Source organism: Rhinoderma darwinii, chromosome 3, assembly GCF_050947455.1.
Source record: "Rhinoderma darwinii isolate aRhiDar2 chromosome 3, aRhiDar2.hap1, whole genome shotgun sequence".
Classification (NCBI taxonomy): Eukaryota; Metazoa; Chordata; class Amphibia; order Anura; family Rhinodermatidae; genus Rhinoderma; species Rhinoderma darwinii.
The window spans coordinates 225,769,200-225,787,981 of NC_134689.1; the positions used below are offsets into that span (position 1 = coordinate 225,769,200).

The 18,782-nt window shown below is 42.3% G+C and overlaps 1 protein-coding gene across 2 annotated transcripts; it reads right to left on the reverse strand.

Annotated features, from left to right (window-relative positions):
• Positions 1-7,149: 7,149 nt before the first annotated feature.
• Positions 7,150-17,595, reverse strand: ATP5F1C (ATP synthase F1 subunit gamma). Of its 2 annotated transcripts, XM_075857465.1 has the most exons (10): positions 17,493-17,595; positions 16,956-16,990; positions 16,286-16,417; positions 15,937-16,141; positions 12,367-12,510; positions 12,228-12,292; positions 10,975-11,130; positions 10,723-10,819; positions 9,441-9,476; positions 7,150-7,269 (listed from the first exon to the last, which is right to left on the reverse strand). In XM_075857465.1, exons 1-9 carry the CDS (start codon positions 17,570-17,572, stop codon positions 9,470-9,472), a joined length of 921 nt encoding a protein of 306 aa, XP_075713580.1. In that variant the 5' UTR covers positions 17,573-17,595; the 3' UTR covers positions 7,150-7,269; positions 9,441-9,469. The 2 variants fall into 2 exon arrangements, with proteins under 2 accessions (XP_075713580.1, XP_075713581.1); XM_075857466.1 differs by lacking the exons at positions 7,150-7,269; positions 9,441-9,476 and having other exon boundaries at positions 10,719-10,819.
• Between the last annotated feature and the right edge of the window lie 1,187 nt (positions 17,596-18,782).

Genomic DNA, 18,782 nt, shown 5'->3' on the forward strand with positions numbered 1-18,782 from the left:
TATGTTCACAAATGCCAGAAGTCTAGCAAGCAAAATGGGGGAGCTGGAGGCCTTAATACTGGAAGAAGATATAGATATAGTTGGTGTTGCTGAAACATGGCTAGACTCTTCACATGACTGGGCTGTAAATCTACAGGGTTTTACACTGTTTCGGAAATACAGGGCAAATAGGAAAGGTGGTGGTGTATGTCTGTATGTGAGAAGCGATATGAAGGCGAGTGTAAATGAGACATTAGAGGGTGAAGACTGTGAGGAGGTTGAAACCTTGTGGGTGGAATTACAAAGGGAAGTAAACACTGAAAAAATTACTTTTGGTGTAATCTATAGACCCCCCAATATAACTGAAGAGATAGAAGGTCAAATATATAAACAAATGGAGCGGGCTGCACAGGCGGGTACTGTTGTGATAATGGGAGATTTTAATTTCCGGGATATTAATTGGTGTCATGGTTCGGCTTCAACTGCAAAGGGGAGACATTTCCTCAACCTGTTGCAGGAAAATTTTATGGGCCAGTTTGTGGAAGACCCGACTAGAGGTGAAGCTCTGTTGGATCTGGTCATTTCTAATAATGCAGAGCTTGTTGGGAATGTCAATGTTCGTGAAAACCTCGGTAACAGTGATCATAATATAGTTATATTTTACCTATACTGTAAAAAACAAACGCAGGCTGGGAGGGCAAAAACATTTAATTTTAAGAAAGCCAATTTCCCCAGGATGAGGGCGGCAATTCAGGATATGGACTGGGAAGAATTAATGTCAAATAATGGGACAAATGATAAATGGGAGATTTTCAAATCTACTTTGGGTAATTATAGTGCAAAATTTATTCCTATAGGTAACAAGTATAAACGACTCAAAATGAAACCCCACATGGCTTACACCTTCTGTGAAAGGGGCAATACATGACAAAAAAAGGGCATTTAAAAAATACAAATCTGAGGGTACAGCTGTAGCCTTTGTAAAATATAAGGAGCTTAATAAAATCTGTAAGAATGTAATAAAATCAGCAAAAATACAAAATGAAAGGCAGGTGGCCAAGGATAGTAAAACAAATCCTAAAAAATTCTTCAAGCATATAAATGCTAAAAAGCCAAGGTCTGAACATGTAGGACCCCTAGATAATGGTAATGGGGAGTTGATCACAGGGGATCAAGAGAAGGCAGAGTTACTAAATGGGTTCTTTAGCTCTGTATATACAACTGAAGAAAGAGCAGCTGATGTAGCCGGTGCCAGTGCTGTTAATATATCAGTTGATATACTGAATTGGATGAATGTAGAGATGGTCCAAGCTAAATAAAATAAAATAAATGTACACAAGGCCAAGGGACCAGATGGGTTACATCCTAGAGTTCTTAAAGAGCTTAGTTCAGTTATTTCTGTCCCCCTCTTCATAATATTTAGAGAGTCTCTCATGAGTGGTATAGTGCCAAGGGACTGGCGCAGGGCAAATGTGGTGCCTATTTTCAAAAAGGGCTCTAGGTCTTCGCCGGGTAATTATAGACCAGTAAGCTTAACATCAATTGTGGGGAAAATGTTTGAGGGGCTATTGAGGGACTATATACAGGATTATGTGACAATAAATAGCATTATAAGTGACAGTGAGCACGGTTTTACTAAGGACAGAAGTTGTCAAACCAACCTGATTTGTTTTTATGAAGAGGTAAGCAGAAGCCTAGACAGAGGGGCCGCTGTGGATATAGTGTTTTTGGACTTTGCAAAGGCATTTGACACTGTCCCCCATAGACGCCTAATGGGTAAATTAAGGACTATAGGTTTAGAAAGTATAGTTTGTAATTGGATTGAGAATTGGCTCAGGGACCGTATCCAGAGAGTTGTGGTCAATGATTCCTACTCTGAATGGTCCCCGTTTATAAGTGGTGTACCCCAGGGTTCCGTGCTGGGACCACTATTATTCAACTTATTTATTAATGATATAGAGGATGGGTTTAATAGCACTATTTCTATTTTTGCAGATGACACCAAGCTATGTAATATAGTTCAGTCTATGGAAGATGTTTGTGAATTGCAGGCAGATTTAAACAAACTAAGTGTTTGGGCGTCCACTTGGCAAATGAAGTTTAATGTAGATAAATGTAAAGTTATGCATCTGGGTACGAAAAACCTGCAAGCATCATATGTCCTAGGGGGCGCTACACTGGGGGAGTCAATTGTTGAGAAGGATCTGGGTGTACTTGTAAATCATAAACTAAATTTCAGCATGCAGTGTCAATCAGCTGCTTCAAAGGCCAGCAAAATATTGTCGTGTATTAAAAGAGGCATGGACTCGCGGGACAGGGATGTAATATTGCCACTTTACAAAGCATTTGTGAGGCCTCATCTAGAATATGCAGTTCAGTTCTGGGCTCCAGTTCATAGAAAGGATGCCCTGGAGTTGGAAAAAATACAAAGAAGAGCAACGAAGCTAATAAGGGGCATGGAGAATCTAAGTTATGAGGAAAGATTAAAAGAACTAAACCTATTTAGCCTTGAGAAAAGACGACTAAGGGGGGACATGATTAACTTATATAAATATATGAATGGCGCATACAAAAAATATGGTGAAATCCTGTTCCTTGTAAAACCCCCTCAAAAAACAAGGGGGCACTCCCTCCGTCTGGAGAAAAAAAGGTTCAACCTGCAGAGGCGACAAGCCTTCTTTACTGTGAGAACTGTGAATCTATGGAATAGTCTACCGCAGGAGCTGGTCACAGCAGGGACAGTAGATGGCTTTAAAAAAGGGTTAGATAATTTCCTAGAACAAAAAAATATTAACTGCTATGTGTAGAAATTTTTTACTTCCCCTTTCCCATCCCACTTCCCCTTTCCCATCCCTTGGTTGAACTTGATGGACATGTGTCTTTTTTCAACCTTACAAACTATGTAAAAAATATGGGCCCGTTGAAGCTACCCACAGTCTTCTCTCCAGTAACTGCTAATAGGATATATCCACCTTCAACTAGAGATAAGCGGAGCTGCCTTATAAACACTATGTATTACATATTTTCTACAGGACTAAAAATACCAGCGATTCTGCTGGTTGCTATAGAAATAGACAACATTTTTGAGCACCCCCTTATTGTAAAGTCTGTACTTTCTACAATGCAAATCGCCAGAACAAACTATGTGTGACATTGAGCCAACAAGGAATGCTGGGAAATTTCAGCTGTGAAGCCAGAATTGTGAATAAAGCTCTGGACTATAATACAGACTGTAACTCAGGATCAGTGCAAGAGGAGTAATACAAAGTATTTAATCGTAGATGGAAAGTGTAAAATGTTATTCAATGGTCAATACAGTATATGATTAAGCAAATGTGACTAATGTTTTTTATCTGGTGTCTTTCATGTTTATTTGTTATGCAACAGTCACATAAAAATTTCAAGAAAATTAGGTTATGGAAAAGACTCCCCTTCTTACAAAATAAAATATAATATATTTTTTTTATATGTATAAAAAAGGAGTACGTAATCTTGTGTTAAGGTATCATTGATAATATACTGCGGGAGTTGTGGCACATTGGAGAAAGTACGCTGGTACCAATACTGCGGAAGTGGTGATGCTTTGGAAATGAATTGCCTATATTGCCCCGTGGCGAAGCTACCATTCTATGCCTCACCCTCTGTGTTTCTCCCGTGAACTGCATTGCAGGAACTATTGGCAATTTGAAAGGGATTGCGTTATACCTTTTCCGATGTCTAGTGTAGAAGGTATCACGGGGCACATCTCAAAAGGGAATCCCGCTGGTTTGCAACGTTGCATTCAATAGATACACGAAGACTGTAAGTGCTTTAATATATAATCATGAGGCATGCAATTGATCTTCATACCAGCATCCTGATTCCATAATGGGGCATCTATTTATATCAGGAGGGGTGACCTTTGATCGACAACTGAATTGGGCCAGACTTGCATGGCAGCCTTAGGAAAAGCTAGAATAGCCCCATGACAACCATATCTTGGACCTTGCCCGCCAAAGCAAGTAATGGAACTTCGTGATTGGTTCAATGAGGGTAATTGCTGGAGACGGTGGGGGGTCTTGTGGTTATACATACTAGAACCCCCTTACAAGCTCATAACTGAGCAATATGCATAATAGGGAAGTGTTAGGACGTTGATGGAAGGAGCTAGTGATAACAGGGACAGCTGCAGTTACTTTGGGGCGTTCTTTTCAGGGCAACAACCATAGGTTTCCGTTTGCATCACCATTAATTTTAAGGGTATGTTCACACGCACTAATTACGGACGTAATTCGGGCGTTTTTGCCCCGAATTACGTCCGAAAATAGCGCCTCAATTGAAAGCAATGGGCAGACGTTTGTCTGTTCACACGAGGCGTATATTTACGCGCCGCTGTCAAATGACAGCGCGTAAATAGACGCCCGCGTCAAAGAAGTGACCTGTCATTTCTTTGGCCGTAATTGGAGCCTTTATTGACTCCAATGAATAGCAGCGCCAATTACGTCTGTCAAGCGCCTGCACATGCCGTTACGGCTGAAATTACGGGGATGTTTTCAGGCTGAAACATCCCCGTAATTTCAGCCGTTACGGACGCCCTCGTGTGAACATACCCTAATGGTGACGGATCCAGTGCAAATGGTTTCCATCGACTTACCTGCTAACGCCGATGCTGCTGCAGAATCATCTGTAGCCTCTGGTGCCGATGTGTCCCCGCTCGTCTGACACGATGCAGGACCGAGAACACGCTGTCTGCACTGCCAGAAGCTGGGCGTTCTGAAGAGAAGTGGATGATACTTCTCGTCAGAACGCCCAGCTAGTAAAAGAAGTAAACACGCCCCGATGTACGCACATAATACACGCCCACTTGGACTTTTACTTTAAACACACCCACTTGGACTTTTGCAAGCCTCATTTGCATAACTACAAAAATGGCCATAACTTGGCCAAAAATGCACGTTTTTAAAAAATAAAAACGTTACTGTAATCTACATTGCAGCGCCGATCTGCTGCAATAGCAGATAGGGGCTGCAAAATCTGGTGACAGAGCCTCTTTAACCCCTTCCCGACCCATGATGTGCCAGCACATCATGGAGCAGGGATGGGATAATGTTTGGTGCGGGCTCATGCGCTGAGCCCGCTCCATACACTGCAGGTATCAACTGTGTTTTACAGCTGACAAACTGCTCTAACGGCCAGGAACAGCGATGGCGCTGTTCCTGGCCATTTAACTAGTTAAATGCTGTGGTCAATAGCGACCGCGACAGGTAAGCTGTGTGGTCTAAACAAACTTGCATACATTATAATCATTACTGTAGAATATTTATGTTTCCTACGACCAAACCATCGCAACATGTTTACGGCCTCACTCATCATTGTAGCTGTTGGTTTACAATCCTACCGCCCATTTAGTCCTTTAGAAAATTCAGTCCACATAAGTCTCTCCTTCTTACAGCTGCCATGCACTATTCACTTTGCCGAATCACCTTAAAGCGTCTGTCACCACATTATAAGTGGTCTATATTGCACATGATGTGATCGGCGCTGTAATGTAGATTACAGCAGTGTTTTTTATTTAGAAAAACGATCATTTTTGACCAAGTTATGACCTATATTAGCTTTATGCTAATGAGTTTCTTAATGGACAAGTGGACGTGATTTACTATATGACCAAGTGGGCGTTGTACAGAGGAGTGGTGCTTTTCTGTTTGCAATCATAGTTTGCCTGCTGTTGCGCAAATCACGCACGTCCCACGGAGGTGACTCCGTGTGGCATGCGTGACTTTCGTGCACTCATTGAAATTAATGGGTGCGTGATGCGCGAAAAACATAGAAATATAGGACCGGTCGTGAGTTTTACGCAGCGGACTCACGCTGCGCAAAAATCACTGACAGTCTGCACTGCCCCATAGACTAGCATAGGTCCGTGCGACGCGTGTGAAAAGCATGCGCGTTGCACGTACGTATTACACGTTCGTGTAAATCCGCCCTTATAGGGGGGAAGTCCTTGATTGTTTTATTGCTTAAAGCGTATTGCTAATTAACCTGTCTCTGCTTGATTGTACCTAGGGGACTACAACCCATGTGTTGTGCTGCCAAGGACTGCAGGAAATAAAAATTTGGGTGAGTACATTTTCGTTATTTACCGAGGCTTTTTTTTTTTTTTTTACACGGTCGCTTTTAAAAACGCCCGAGTAAAAAACTCCCCGTGGGAACGGAACGCCGTTTTTCCCATTGAAATCAATGGGCAGATGTTTGGAAACTTACAGCCCCGCATTATTAGCTGTTTTTCGGCCCGAAAAACTGCTGCAAATAGCCGGTGCGAACATACCCCAAGAGTTTCTTTGGTCATGTAGGAGGATGTTGTGTACGTGGTGTGTTATTTACACATCGGGGAAAACATCTGTCCCCGACCTGGACAATACGCCCCCATTAATTTGGCGACTTTCGCCAGGTCTGGACATTTTTGACTGAGGGTCAAGTTGTACTTTTTCCTTCTCTCGAGCTAGCGGTATGTACTGGTTAAATATCTTTGAATTATGACCCAATACTAGATATGGGATAGAGACAATGTGCTTTACATAGCCGGCTATGCGTACATATTGTCATATAGGCTCCGGAGCGGTACACAGCATGCACCTGATAAACACTGTGATCCAGAATAGACTTTCAAAGACGTGCGAGTTGCATACTAGAGGACAGTACGGGCATGCGCGGAACATATGGTTATCGCCTCCGCAGTAACTGAATGAGGACGCAGAAAAGTTCGGTAATAATTTACTATGCGAGGGGATCTGCAGAATGGTGAGCCTGACTGTGGGAATCATCTTTATATTATACACATGTACAACAATTGCCACTGGTCACTTTGTTATATTGTACAGTAAGTGCATGATAACGGCACAGATATCTAAATAACAGAGGGAGGTAGAAAAAAAGGAAAGTGCCCCAGGGTTTGTGCAGCCCTGCCTATTATATGCTGCACATGTATGGGGAGGTGAAAGGTTCTCTTTAAAAACACTAAAGAGATACATGAAATTAAAAAAAATAAAAAGGCTACAAAGAAGTCACAGAATCTTGAGGACGGGAGTGCCATGTTTTACCACTCTCCTGACCTATACAAGTTGCAGAATCTTTGCCATACCAAGTCTAAGCGAAATACTGGATTAAATAATACACTGCTGAACAACAATCCAATAATTCCACGTAAGCAATTTATTGTAATATAATTTACAAATATTGGTTTTCTTCACAAATAAACCAATCCCTTGAGACAATGAGATCCAGACAAGGTACAACCTGATGATAGATTATCTGAAAGAGAAAAGACAAATTTACTCCTTTACGATCAGAATGCCACAATAAATAAAAAAAGCCATGACATATGTGAAAAACAAAAAAGCCTTAAAGTGGCCACCTCCCCTCCCAGTTTGTAATGTAGTATAATGTAGACAGGCGTAATGACTTACCGGTTATATTTCACGGGACGCAGCTCCATTCCAGGCTGCTATGGTGTACTCTGACAACCCAAATACTACACCACCTACTGTAGAAACCAGAGGTCAGTCTCTCAATGCAAGTCTATGAGACTCACATAGAGGCTCTCATAGACTTGCATTGAGACCCTCACTTCCAGTCCCTACAGACGCTGTGGGATACAGGAAGAATGACGTTTACGTTACCCCAATAAGGATCAGAACTAAGCGGCGTCCCGTGTAATGCAGCACTGAGTCAGTGAATACATGTCAACATTACACTACATGTCCCCATCTCCTAAATAATCTAATAGTTGCTGTGATGCGGATAACGAGTGGGATTTTTTTTCCCGATTTTTTAATTTATTATTTGCAAAGTTAGGAGCATTTTTATAAATATGCTAATGTGGCTCGTTAAACTCGGCGGTGTAATGCTTTCTGTATGATGCTGTCCAATCGTCATACAGCTTCTCCCCCTTCCCTGCCTAGCAACCCAGGTGCTCATATAGTATACAGCTTACATTACCAACTGTTTTCAACTGGCGATATCTCCGGTTGTGTCACAGCTAAAACTGGTTCCATATGAAAGATTAGGATCTCCTCTTTCATATGCCACCAGTACCACTGTTCTAAGTGGTCCACAGCCCGAGATATGGCTATTTGATCTGATCCCCCTGCCCTCCAGCCTCACACTGTGTGAAGCAGCTTCATGCTGATTGGACAGCGTCAGAGGCTGGGAGGAAGCTCCACCTCAGGGGAATCGCAGCGGTTACCTCCCACTTGTCTAATAAAGGCTCATTTACATATTTAGAAAAAAAAGCTCATAACTTTTAAAATAAATGTTTTGGGACACAATTTTCACTATCATTATCAGTGTGACCGCGCCTATTAGATTAGCTAGGAGATGGGGCATTACTAAACTAGTGACAGATCCTCTTTAGGAGCCAGGAGGTTCAGGAACAAACAGTAACTTACAGGGATTGTCCTACCCCTGTCAATATACTCTATTAGGATATATAAATGTCAGGGGTAGGGCTGGCAACCCACTTGAGACCTCCGCTCAGCCAGAGCGGAAAATTGCTGCAAAAGCGCGTCTATTATTTGCCAGACGTGGTGCGATGATGTATTACATGGTGGGTCATTAATTTGAATCGGCTTTATGTAAGGCCTTATTCACAGGAACATGTCAGATTTGCAACTGGAAAAAACAGAGTTGTTTTTTTTTTGGTTTTTTTTAAACACGGGAATGTCATTGTTGCCTCAGTGGGGTTTCCGTGTGTCATCCATTTTTCATCTCTGCAAGCACGGTTTTTTTTTTCTGTATGTCTTTAGCAACTGATCTGTGAAAAACAGATAGCACACACACCATCCATATGTGTGCAGTCCGTTTTTCTTTTTTTTTTTTTCCCCACACGCCCGTAGACTTTAATGGGCAGGTATAGTGCACAAAATGGGCAGAATAGGACCATATTGTGAGTTTGACACGGACATAAACAAAACAAAAACTGAAAAATGGTGTAAATAGAGTTGCACTGGTCATAATGCGGTGTTGTTAAAACGGACAGAACACGGACGAGAAAAAGTGTGAATAAAAGCCTAAAACGACATTTGTGGAAATCAGAGGCTGAATAGCTTCTTTGGCAAAAGTTGCAGCGGATTCCGACAGACACCTAGAAATGGGTCGAGGGTTAGAGTGTGTCCTGATGGGATATAACCCCCTTTAAGAGGAGTACATGCAAGATTTCTGAAGTCATGTGACAGTCTCCTAGTTTGCAAGAGAGTCGAGTCAGAGCTGCAAGTTGGAAACTCAATCCAATGAAACGTGCATTGCTTTACCAAAGAGGCAAAAGTCTCCTCCGAGGGAAACACGGCAAGCATACTCAATATTCATTTTTCTCCCGAGACCCCTTCCCTTTTTTTTGCTTAATAAGATAAAGTGACCGAGTAATTTTAAATCTAATGTGAATTAAAATCAATCCACTGGATTTCACTATAATTTGATATAATTACCTGACAAACGTTTCATGCCTGCATTGATCTCATCCCCTGGTAAAAAAGGGTTAGAAACAAAACAAGCAGGTTAAAGGAACAGTGTCACCACAATTTTTTTTTTTTATATGTTAAAGATGTTAGTGCTTTATTAAAAACGTTTGTATTTATTTGTGTGTTTGTGTTTTACTTTTTTTATTTCTACACTTTTTCTTCCCTATGGGGGCTGCCATTTTTTTTTCCATTTCTGTATGTGTCGATTAACGACACATACAGACATGGAATACGGCAGCTCCAGTCCCATAGGGACTGCGAACAGGGCCCGTTCCAGCCACTATCATGTACGCCGCTGTGTGGGAACGGCGCATGCGCCGCTCCCACACAGTTCAATTTGAAATGTGCGCCATTTTCCTGTGGACCGGAAGTCGCGGCCGGACAGTAAGATTACTATTTCCGGTCGCGGCTTCCGGACTTGTGCACATGGAGCAGCGGCAGCAGACGGAGCGGACGGAGCGGCGGCGACTGGAGCAGGTAAGGGATTTCTATGTATGTTTGTGTTTCAGTGTGTTTACTAGTGTATGTAAACCTTCTACACTGTGTGTTATCTCAAAAAATGGTGACACACAGTGTAGGAGGTTAGACCGTTCAATCCCCTCGTTTATCCCGGCACTAGCCAGGATAAAGGAGGGGGGGGATGCTGAGAGCTCACTAGAGCGAGGGCTTTTTACCCAATTTTGCAGCATAAAGCAATGTGGTTGCTTTACCACATGCAATGCTGCAATTTTGGGAATGGCTCCATCTAGTGACCAGCAATGGAAAATATTATAAATTAGAATCCAATTTATAATATTTTCTGACTCATGAAAAAAAAATAATTAGAACAATGTTTAATCACCTATACACTAATTGTTTAACTAAAAAAAAATAAAAAAAAAAATCATGTTTTGCTGGCAACACATTCCCTTTAAGTCACACCATGCCAAGCCAACATTGATATCTATCATTATAGGTGAAGTTCTCCAGCTAGGCTTAAAGGAAGCTTTTCTGGTTTGTAAGATCAGTTTTACACGCAGACCAAAGCAATGACTACAGCAGTCAGTCACTCAACAAATATACAGCAGTCAGTCACTCAACAAATATACAGTAGTCAAAGCAAACAGCAACAGTATACAGTTTAATATCTCCCAGTGAGAACTCACATCACGCTAGATTTGTTACCATGTAAGTAATGTGCCGAATAATCTAAAACCCTCTTATGCGGGACAATAAATCAGTCTTGTGGAATTGCACGCCATGTACTTACAGAGCAGCAGCACCAGAAATGATCTCAATAAGCTCCTTGGTGATGACCGATTGACGGGTACGATTAAAGGTCAATGTCAATTTGTCAATAATCTCGGCTACAGAAGGAGAAAAGAAAGTAAACTTTTCATCAATTGTACATTTTGCATAGTCCCTCTGGTAAAAGCAGATTTCTTTTTTCCACCAGCACTATACTAAGTGCGGAATAATTGTGCAGTATATCCTCCCACAACGTGAAGAATTAGAGACTTACACGCATTCTTGCTGGCATTGTCCATAGCAGTCATCCTAGCGCTCTGCTCACTAGTGGTGGACTCCTTCAATGTCAAGTAGATGATATTAGCTAAAGTAAACTCCTGGTAATTCCTCAGCACATCTGCGTCAATATCATCATAGACCGTGATGCCCTCTGGGGAAAAAAAACCAAAACATTATCCGAAGTTAAAAAAAGGTAGCTATTTAACCCCTTACTGAGTCGAACAACAACCATGACAACCAGGTCACAGTGCCTGATGAAGGTCAGAGATGACCGAAACGTCGCACTTAAACTGGCATAATTACGAATATTAAAAATCTATCTTTGGAAAACGACTTTTGGGTGCGCAAAGTACCTTTCTTATATTTAACCCCTTAAGGACTGGGCCAATTTTGGCCTTGGGGACCAGAATTTTTCCTATATTGTTCCTATTTGCATCCCAGCACTCACAACTTTTTTATTTTTTGTTCTACGTAGCTGTAGGAGACAGTTTTCTGCGGGACGAGTTGTACACAAATATATATAACTTTCTATTAATTTGGTTAGAAATGCAGAAAAAAAAAAAAAAAAAAAAGTTGTTTCCCTGTATTTTTTGTTTTTTTACAGCATACACGATCATAAATGACACTTTAAAAACTTGCCCAGGTTGCTAGTGTTGCGACAATATCAAATATGTACATAGTATTTTATGTTTCAAGACTTCTCTAGTTTACTGTAAAAAGTGAATTATTTTTTTTTAATATATTTTTATTCATTCTACTTTTTTAAGTTTCAATAATTTTTATTGAGTTTTTACAGAAAATATGAACATAAAAAATAAATTTAAATAGCCATAATTAGGTACAGGTCATATATCAGGTAGTGCCATGTGTTGTAGTGACAATATGAGCATTGCAAGACCCTTATTTATAGGTGCTCGAAAACGTAAGGCAGCTAGAGTAAGCGGGGATAGATCAGTCGGATAAGGTAAATCCCAGTAAGGGAGAAATAAAAGCGCTTTAAGAGTAACTGGAAAAACATAGGAGGCTGCAATATGAACCCAATGCTTCGTTATACTAGATTCCCACCAAGGAGAAACGTGAGCAACCAAAGTAGCAATATGATACCCATGTATGTTCGGGATCCCCATCCCCCCCATTTCCGGTCTGGGGCCAGAATATGCTAAGCCATCACCGCAACAGTCTGGTGAACTGGATGCTAAAATGCTCCTCTTTCCTCCAGTTTTATAATGGTTTCCATTGTATACTCACCAGAATTTGCAACCGTGTCAAGAGAAAAGAATGGCTTTTCATCAGTCTTGTAAGATATCACAGACCTACAACAACAGAAACAATGAGTGCAAGCTCATGTGCCACAGCAGAGATCACAGTCTAAAGTCACGCTCTATACCTGAATCTATTGAACACCACAGATCCTTGGTCAAACTCATAGCCAGAGTTTAGCAGTTCTGAAGCAATCACAGATGCATCGCCAAAAGTCGGAGGCTTCCTGCCAACTTCCTTGAAGGTCAGAAGGAAGTGACTACCGTGACTCCTTAATGAAGAAAAGACAACAGCCATGAGTGATGGTCTAAAGAGAACTATTTACTTAAAATGATATATAACAGCATATCAAAGCTCAGGTGGGTGGTCGCCAGGTTTAGGCTGCAATATCGGAGGGCAGCAGAAGTAGTGCTAGAGACCCTGGTTCCAACGCTGGGTCACTTACTATGTGATATTTAGTCGCTTTTCATAAAATCTCAGTTTCCCATTTCCTGCAGCGCGAGCAGAGCCTGGAGTTCTCCCAATGATGTGCTCGCGCTCAGGAGTCCTTGATAATCATGGGCCACGTCAACCGCGCTCCCCCTATGCACAGTACCCACGCAGCAGCCTGAAATGTGCGGCAAAATCCAAACGTTACAGGCAGATTTTGTTACAGAACTGACCCATTGTATAGCAATGTGTGAAATCCGTTGCAATCCCATAAAAAAATAATCCATGACAAAACATGCAGATTTGAGAATCTACAATTTGCCCTCAAATCCGAGCAGTTTTTGTTTTCGCACGTGGTTTTGTTAAACCCAACTGACATGAATTCTACCGTACTTTAGTTTGCCGGTTTTCGGTGCAGAATCCACACCAATAATCTGCAACTAATTTGCCGCAAATCTGCTGTGTGTGCACATGGCCTTAATCCTCCATTGTACCTCGCCTCCATCTTTTTCAAATTAGAAAACCCATTTTCATTTACCCATTAGGGAATTCTGAGTTAACACAGAGGGGTGCACACTTTTCAGTTCTTGGCCAGAGTGAAGACTGGTTACAAAAAGAGTGTCTCGCTCTGAAGGAACGGTCCTGCATTACACATACAACACATAGCATAGGCAGTGTGCAAGGCTTCGTTTCCCCTGTGACGAGAGGATTGAACGCCTACTTCCAGGCTTCCCCACAGCTTACTGCTGATCACTGAGGGGCCCAGCAGGGTCTATTCACGTGTCAGATTAGACAAAATTTCTGCGCCAAAATTGGGAGTCAAATCCAATGACAACCTGCATCCCATGCATGTGAATGGGATTTCTGCGAACCTATTTACATGCTAATAATGTAATTAGGTTAATTACATAAAATTAATAATTAGGTTTTTGTTACTTTTTTTTTAATTCCATTAAGGGATAACTTTATTTATAACTTTATTTTTTACTTGTAATGTATTCACATACTTCTGTATGCTAATACATCATACTGTGTCACTATGACAAGGCTGCTGTTCGGGCAGCACATAGCGTGCCCTAGCAGCAGGCAAACTGGACAGACAGCCCTGGGATCCTTTGTAGGTCCCCACGGCTGACTGTAGAGGAATTCCTCGGTGTTTGATCACGTCACCGGGTTTCTGATGACTAGATCAAAGCGGGGAGTTCCCCTTAATCTTGCCGCGGTCACGGACCGCGGCGATCAAAGAGTTTAACAGCTGGGGTCCGAATGTTTTCCGACCCCAGCTGTATTCAGCAGGCTTCTCTAACATCAGCAGCGGTGAGTTACAGCTCGTGCTTAGAGGATGAATGCTCACAGGAGCGCTCATCAGCCTCTTCTACAGCAACGCCAAAAGACGTCGCTGTAGACCAAGGACGTCAAAAGACGGTGGGCGGTCGTTAAAAGATTAATTGCCAAAACAACGAAGAAAAGTAGGAAAACCTTCCCAGGAGCCAACGCCATTCTAAAGATTTGAGAGATCTCATCCCACACTAGAACACTAGGTTATAGAATACCATATTAGAATTTTCTTTTACACACCTATAGAGCAATGAAAAAGGAAACCGCCAATTTACTCAACATGGTCATGTGATAGAAATCATAGCCATTTGACTACTTCAGTTCACACAGATATCCTATTCTGCAGTTTGGCTGTGGCAGTAAATAACCTCAGTGGTTACATTTTTCTAAATCCTGTTCACACAACGTGGTTAAGAATCCCCACAAATGGCCTTTCAGTTGTGGATTTGTGGCTACCTTTTCCCCATTGCCTTCAGTGCAGCACATAAAAAATGCACTCAGTGTTTACATGCAGTATTGTGATAGTTTTCTAGAACTCTCCTTTAACCTCTTAACGCCGAAGGACGGATATATCCATCCTCTGCAGCCGCTAGTTCGCGCAGGAGGACGGATATATCCGTCCTGTGATGGCACGGGTACTGCCATTGTACCCACGCGATCAGCGGCAGGAGCACAGCTGTTATACACAGCCTGGCTCCTGCTGGAATCGAAGCGCGCTCCAATTCCGGCAGTTTAACCCATTAAATGCTGCTGTCAATAGTGACAGCGACATCTAATGTGTTTGACAGAGGGAGGGAGCTCCCTCTGTCACCCCATCAGCACCCCCGCAAAGAAATCGAGGGTCGCCGTCAGGTTTCCATGGCAGCCGGGGGGCTAACAAAGACCCCAAGGTCTGTCTTCAAATGCCTGTTATGCGATGCCGGAGGCATGACCTAATAGATTGCCTGTCCGTGTTACACTGACAGTATACCAAAGCATTATATATGTGATCATCAGATCACATAGTAAAGTCCCCTGGTGGGACTTAAAAAATAAAAATAAAAATGTAAATCAGTTAAATAAAGTTTGTGAAAAAAAAGAATTACAGTGAAAATCAAATAAAACTACCCAAAAAGTGGTTTTATTTAGTAAAAGTGTCAAAACAAATCACACATGCACATATATGGTATCCCCGCGATCGTAACAACTTGACCAATAAAATGGACACATTAATTAAACCGCCGGATGAACGGCGTCCAAAAAAAACAATGGAAAAATTCTCTTTTCTCCCATTCCCCCCATAAAAAATAAAATAAAAGTTAATCTATAAGTCCTATGTACCCCAAAATAGTACTAATGAGAACTACACATTGGCCCACAAAAATCAAGCCCCCATACGGCCATATTGACTGAATAAAAAAATCTACGTCTCTTGGAATGCGGCGATGCAAAAACAAGTAATTTTTTTCTAAAAGGCTTTTTATTGTGCAAACGTAGAAAAAACATATACATTTGGCATCCCCGTAATCGTGCCGACTCATAGAATAAAGGAAACATGTTATTTACGCTGCATAGTAAACGGCGTAAACTTATAACGTGAAAATCAATGCTGGAATAGCTGCTTATTTTCAATTCTCTCCTAAAATAAAGTTAATCAATATATTTTAAGCATCTAAAAATGCTACAATTACAAAATACAACTCGTCCCACAAAAAAACAAGCCCTTATACGGCGATGTCGACGGAATAAAAAATAAAAAGTTACGACTCTTGGAATGCGACCGTGAAGAAACAAACACTAATCCTTGGTCATTAACGCGCAAAATGGCCTGGTCATTAAGGGGTTAAAGGAAAAATATTATTTATTTTTTTTTTTGTAAAAATCATGCACAATGTATTTATCAATATGGCAGTGGTCGAGGTGACCCTACCCTAAAGCTTTCCACACAAACCTCTGAAGTATTCCTCGCAGCTTATCCCCGATTCCAACAACCTTGACCTCCTTTCCGCTACTAGACAGCGAGGAAATCTCATGCTTTATGGCTTTTGCCACACTGGTATGAATAGCACCACAAAGACCTCGATCAGACGACACACCGATAATAAGGTGCTTCTTCTTGTCTTCAGGGGTCTTAATCTCAGCTTTATCATACAACGCTAAGGGAAACAAAAGAGAAAGCACAAGTCTAGGATATTACAATTTCGGATTACAGGAAGATGCCCGAGGCTACAGGGCACAATTTCAATGGCACCATTATATGGAGGAATTGCCATTCATGCCATTTTCTACTACATTCCTACCTAAAGCTCCGGTTCCATATACTCGGGCCGGTTTCAGATCTCGGTCCGCTCTGGAGTACTTGGCTGCTGCCACCATCTTCATGGACTTTGTAATCTTCTGGATATTCTTGATGGATTTCAATCGCCTGGTAACTGTAACACAAAGTTAAACTGCCATGCTTATGGAGCTTTAGAGTACGAGTGACAGAAAGACGGGCCAGGGGTTCTCTGTAACGTGTGCCAAGCCATGAAGTGCTGTCCAGAGACATCCAGAACTTCAATGGCACCTTCATGTGCCCGTCTGTCATAGCGACATTAAATCACACGGTCAGATTCCAAGATACAGAGCTCAACCACTGCCAAGAGTTCTGCAGCATCTTCATTCTAGGAATCCATCTCAAGGACCCTCACAAACGTGGTCTTCTGAAACGTGGCAAAGTTACACGGCAAACCAGCTACGACATGAAAACCCCTTGAAGAGGCCGCTCGCCGTCACCTCCCACTCAGACAGTAGTAGGCGATCTAGCCGGATGGAGACAACCCTTTTAACCAGCCCATCCTGTATATTGACACCTGTCTGAAGGAGTTAAAAACCTCTCCCCCTCTGCCCCATTTCCAGGTTACCCGTACACATTAACCCCTAATATACATCTGACCCTCTAAATGACCCACATTTGACATAGATACTCACTGTCCTTCAAAGTTGCCATGTTTCTGACTTGACCCCTAAAACAAGATGTTAAACAATGATCAAAAACGATGTATAGTCAGTCATACAATAAATCTGACTATGAGGGGTGAACATGATATGCAGGACGATGGTTCAAGGAGACTCCGGTCGCCCAGATGAACATAGGAGGTAAAGGACTGCTCACACCCTTCATACATTCTCCTACATGCCAGCTTGTACCCAGGGTATTAGAACAAGCTCTTACATACGTGCAAGGGCACTAGGAGGGGGTCTAGCTGCTACTCCAGTTACATGGGGCAAAATACAATGCAGAGCTACGGATTTCACACAACACACACGGGTACACAACGTCCTCCCTCCAGTCACTGCTCCCGGACACCTTGACGTACAAGGGCCGGTTGCGGCCTAGTCTATGTGACCGGTGTTGCACAGAATAAAGCCCTACACTCCCAGCCACCGCCGCCACTTCTCACACTCTGCTCCATCTTCCCGGAGTACACTTCACGGAGACTCAACGAGCCCTACACGGAGTCTTACCATTGTGGCTGATAGATAAGGACGCTGCTGCGGGACAACATGGTGACTGCAGGCAAGGTCAGACAGCGCAGTAGGCGCATGCGCCGCAAATGAGACTTGAAGAGTGGGCGGAGATCTCGCGAGATCTGTCAATGTCCCTTGATGCCTGGTATCGCCATGTTTGGTGCTGGCATCCCTCGCCTGTGATCCAGCGGATGATAATACTGTATATAGGGTTCATTTTCAATCCGTGTTACGTCCTCATGTTGCCATATACTCAAAACGCGATCATTTCCCTGCATGGAAACCTTTAGGCGAAAAAAGACATGTGTGAAAACTTATTGTCAATTACCCTATAGGATTCACTTTAGCTAGATATATAATAAAAAGCAGAGAGGCTCTGTTTTCCCCCCTACGTCACACCATTCTTTTACACTTTGTATCTTTTTTCTTTGTTTTCTTTTACATGCTGTAAATTATATGGTACGTTACTTGTATGATATGACGTACTTATAGCTGATACCAAATTTAGGCTTCATTCACATCTGCGTCAGTTCTCCGTTCCAACGGCCCTGACTGACAAACTGAAGCCAGAGGTTTCCGTTTCCATCACCATTGATTTCAATGGTGACGGATCCAGTGCAAATGGTTTCCGTGTCTCCGTTGTGCAAGGGTTCCGTTGTTTTGACGGGATGAATACTGTAGTCGACTACGCTATTGATTCCAGCAAAACGATGGAACCCTTGCACAACAGGGACAAACGGAAACCATTGGCACCGGATCCGTCACCATTGAAATCAATGGTGATGGAAACGGAAACCTCTGGCTTCAGTTTGTCAGTCAGGGCTGACTGACTGATGGATCGTCAGAACGGAGCCCTGACGCAGATGTGAACATAGCCTTATATGTACATACGTGAATGGAGGCGTAACCTGCCCTAATGCAAAACCTGTAAAAAGGTCCCCCAAATAACACATACCATATGTGCAACCGGTGTAGCTGCATAGAGGCCCGGTAAGTAATGGGCACCACTGCCACTTAAACAGCAACTTCCTCTTTATTAGATTGCATGTAAGAAACTGAGCTAAGGAATTTCATGGTGCACAATTACTGGTGTATTGTTATACCTGGGGTGACATACAGGGGGTGCTCTATGATGAGCTATTTTGGAGCAAGGGGCCTATAAACTGTTTTTGAACAAGGGCTCCCTGCTGTTTGTGTGCGCCCCTGCACATGACATTCATAATAATGGTCCCCTTATAATGGGAAGATGGACTTTGAGCAACCACAACCATTGCACCTGATAAATTG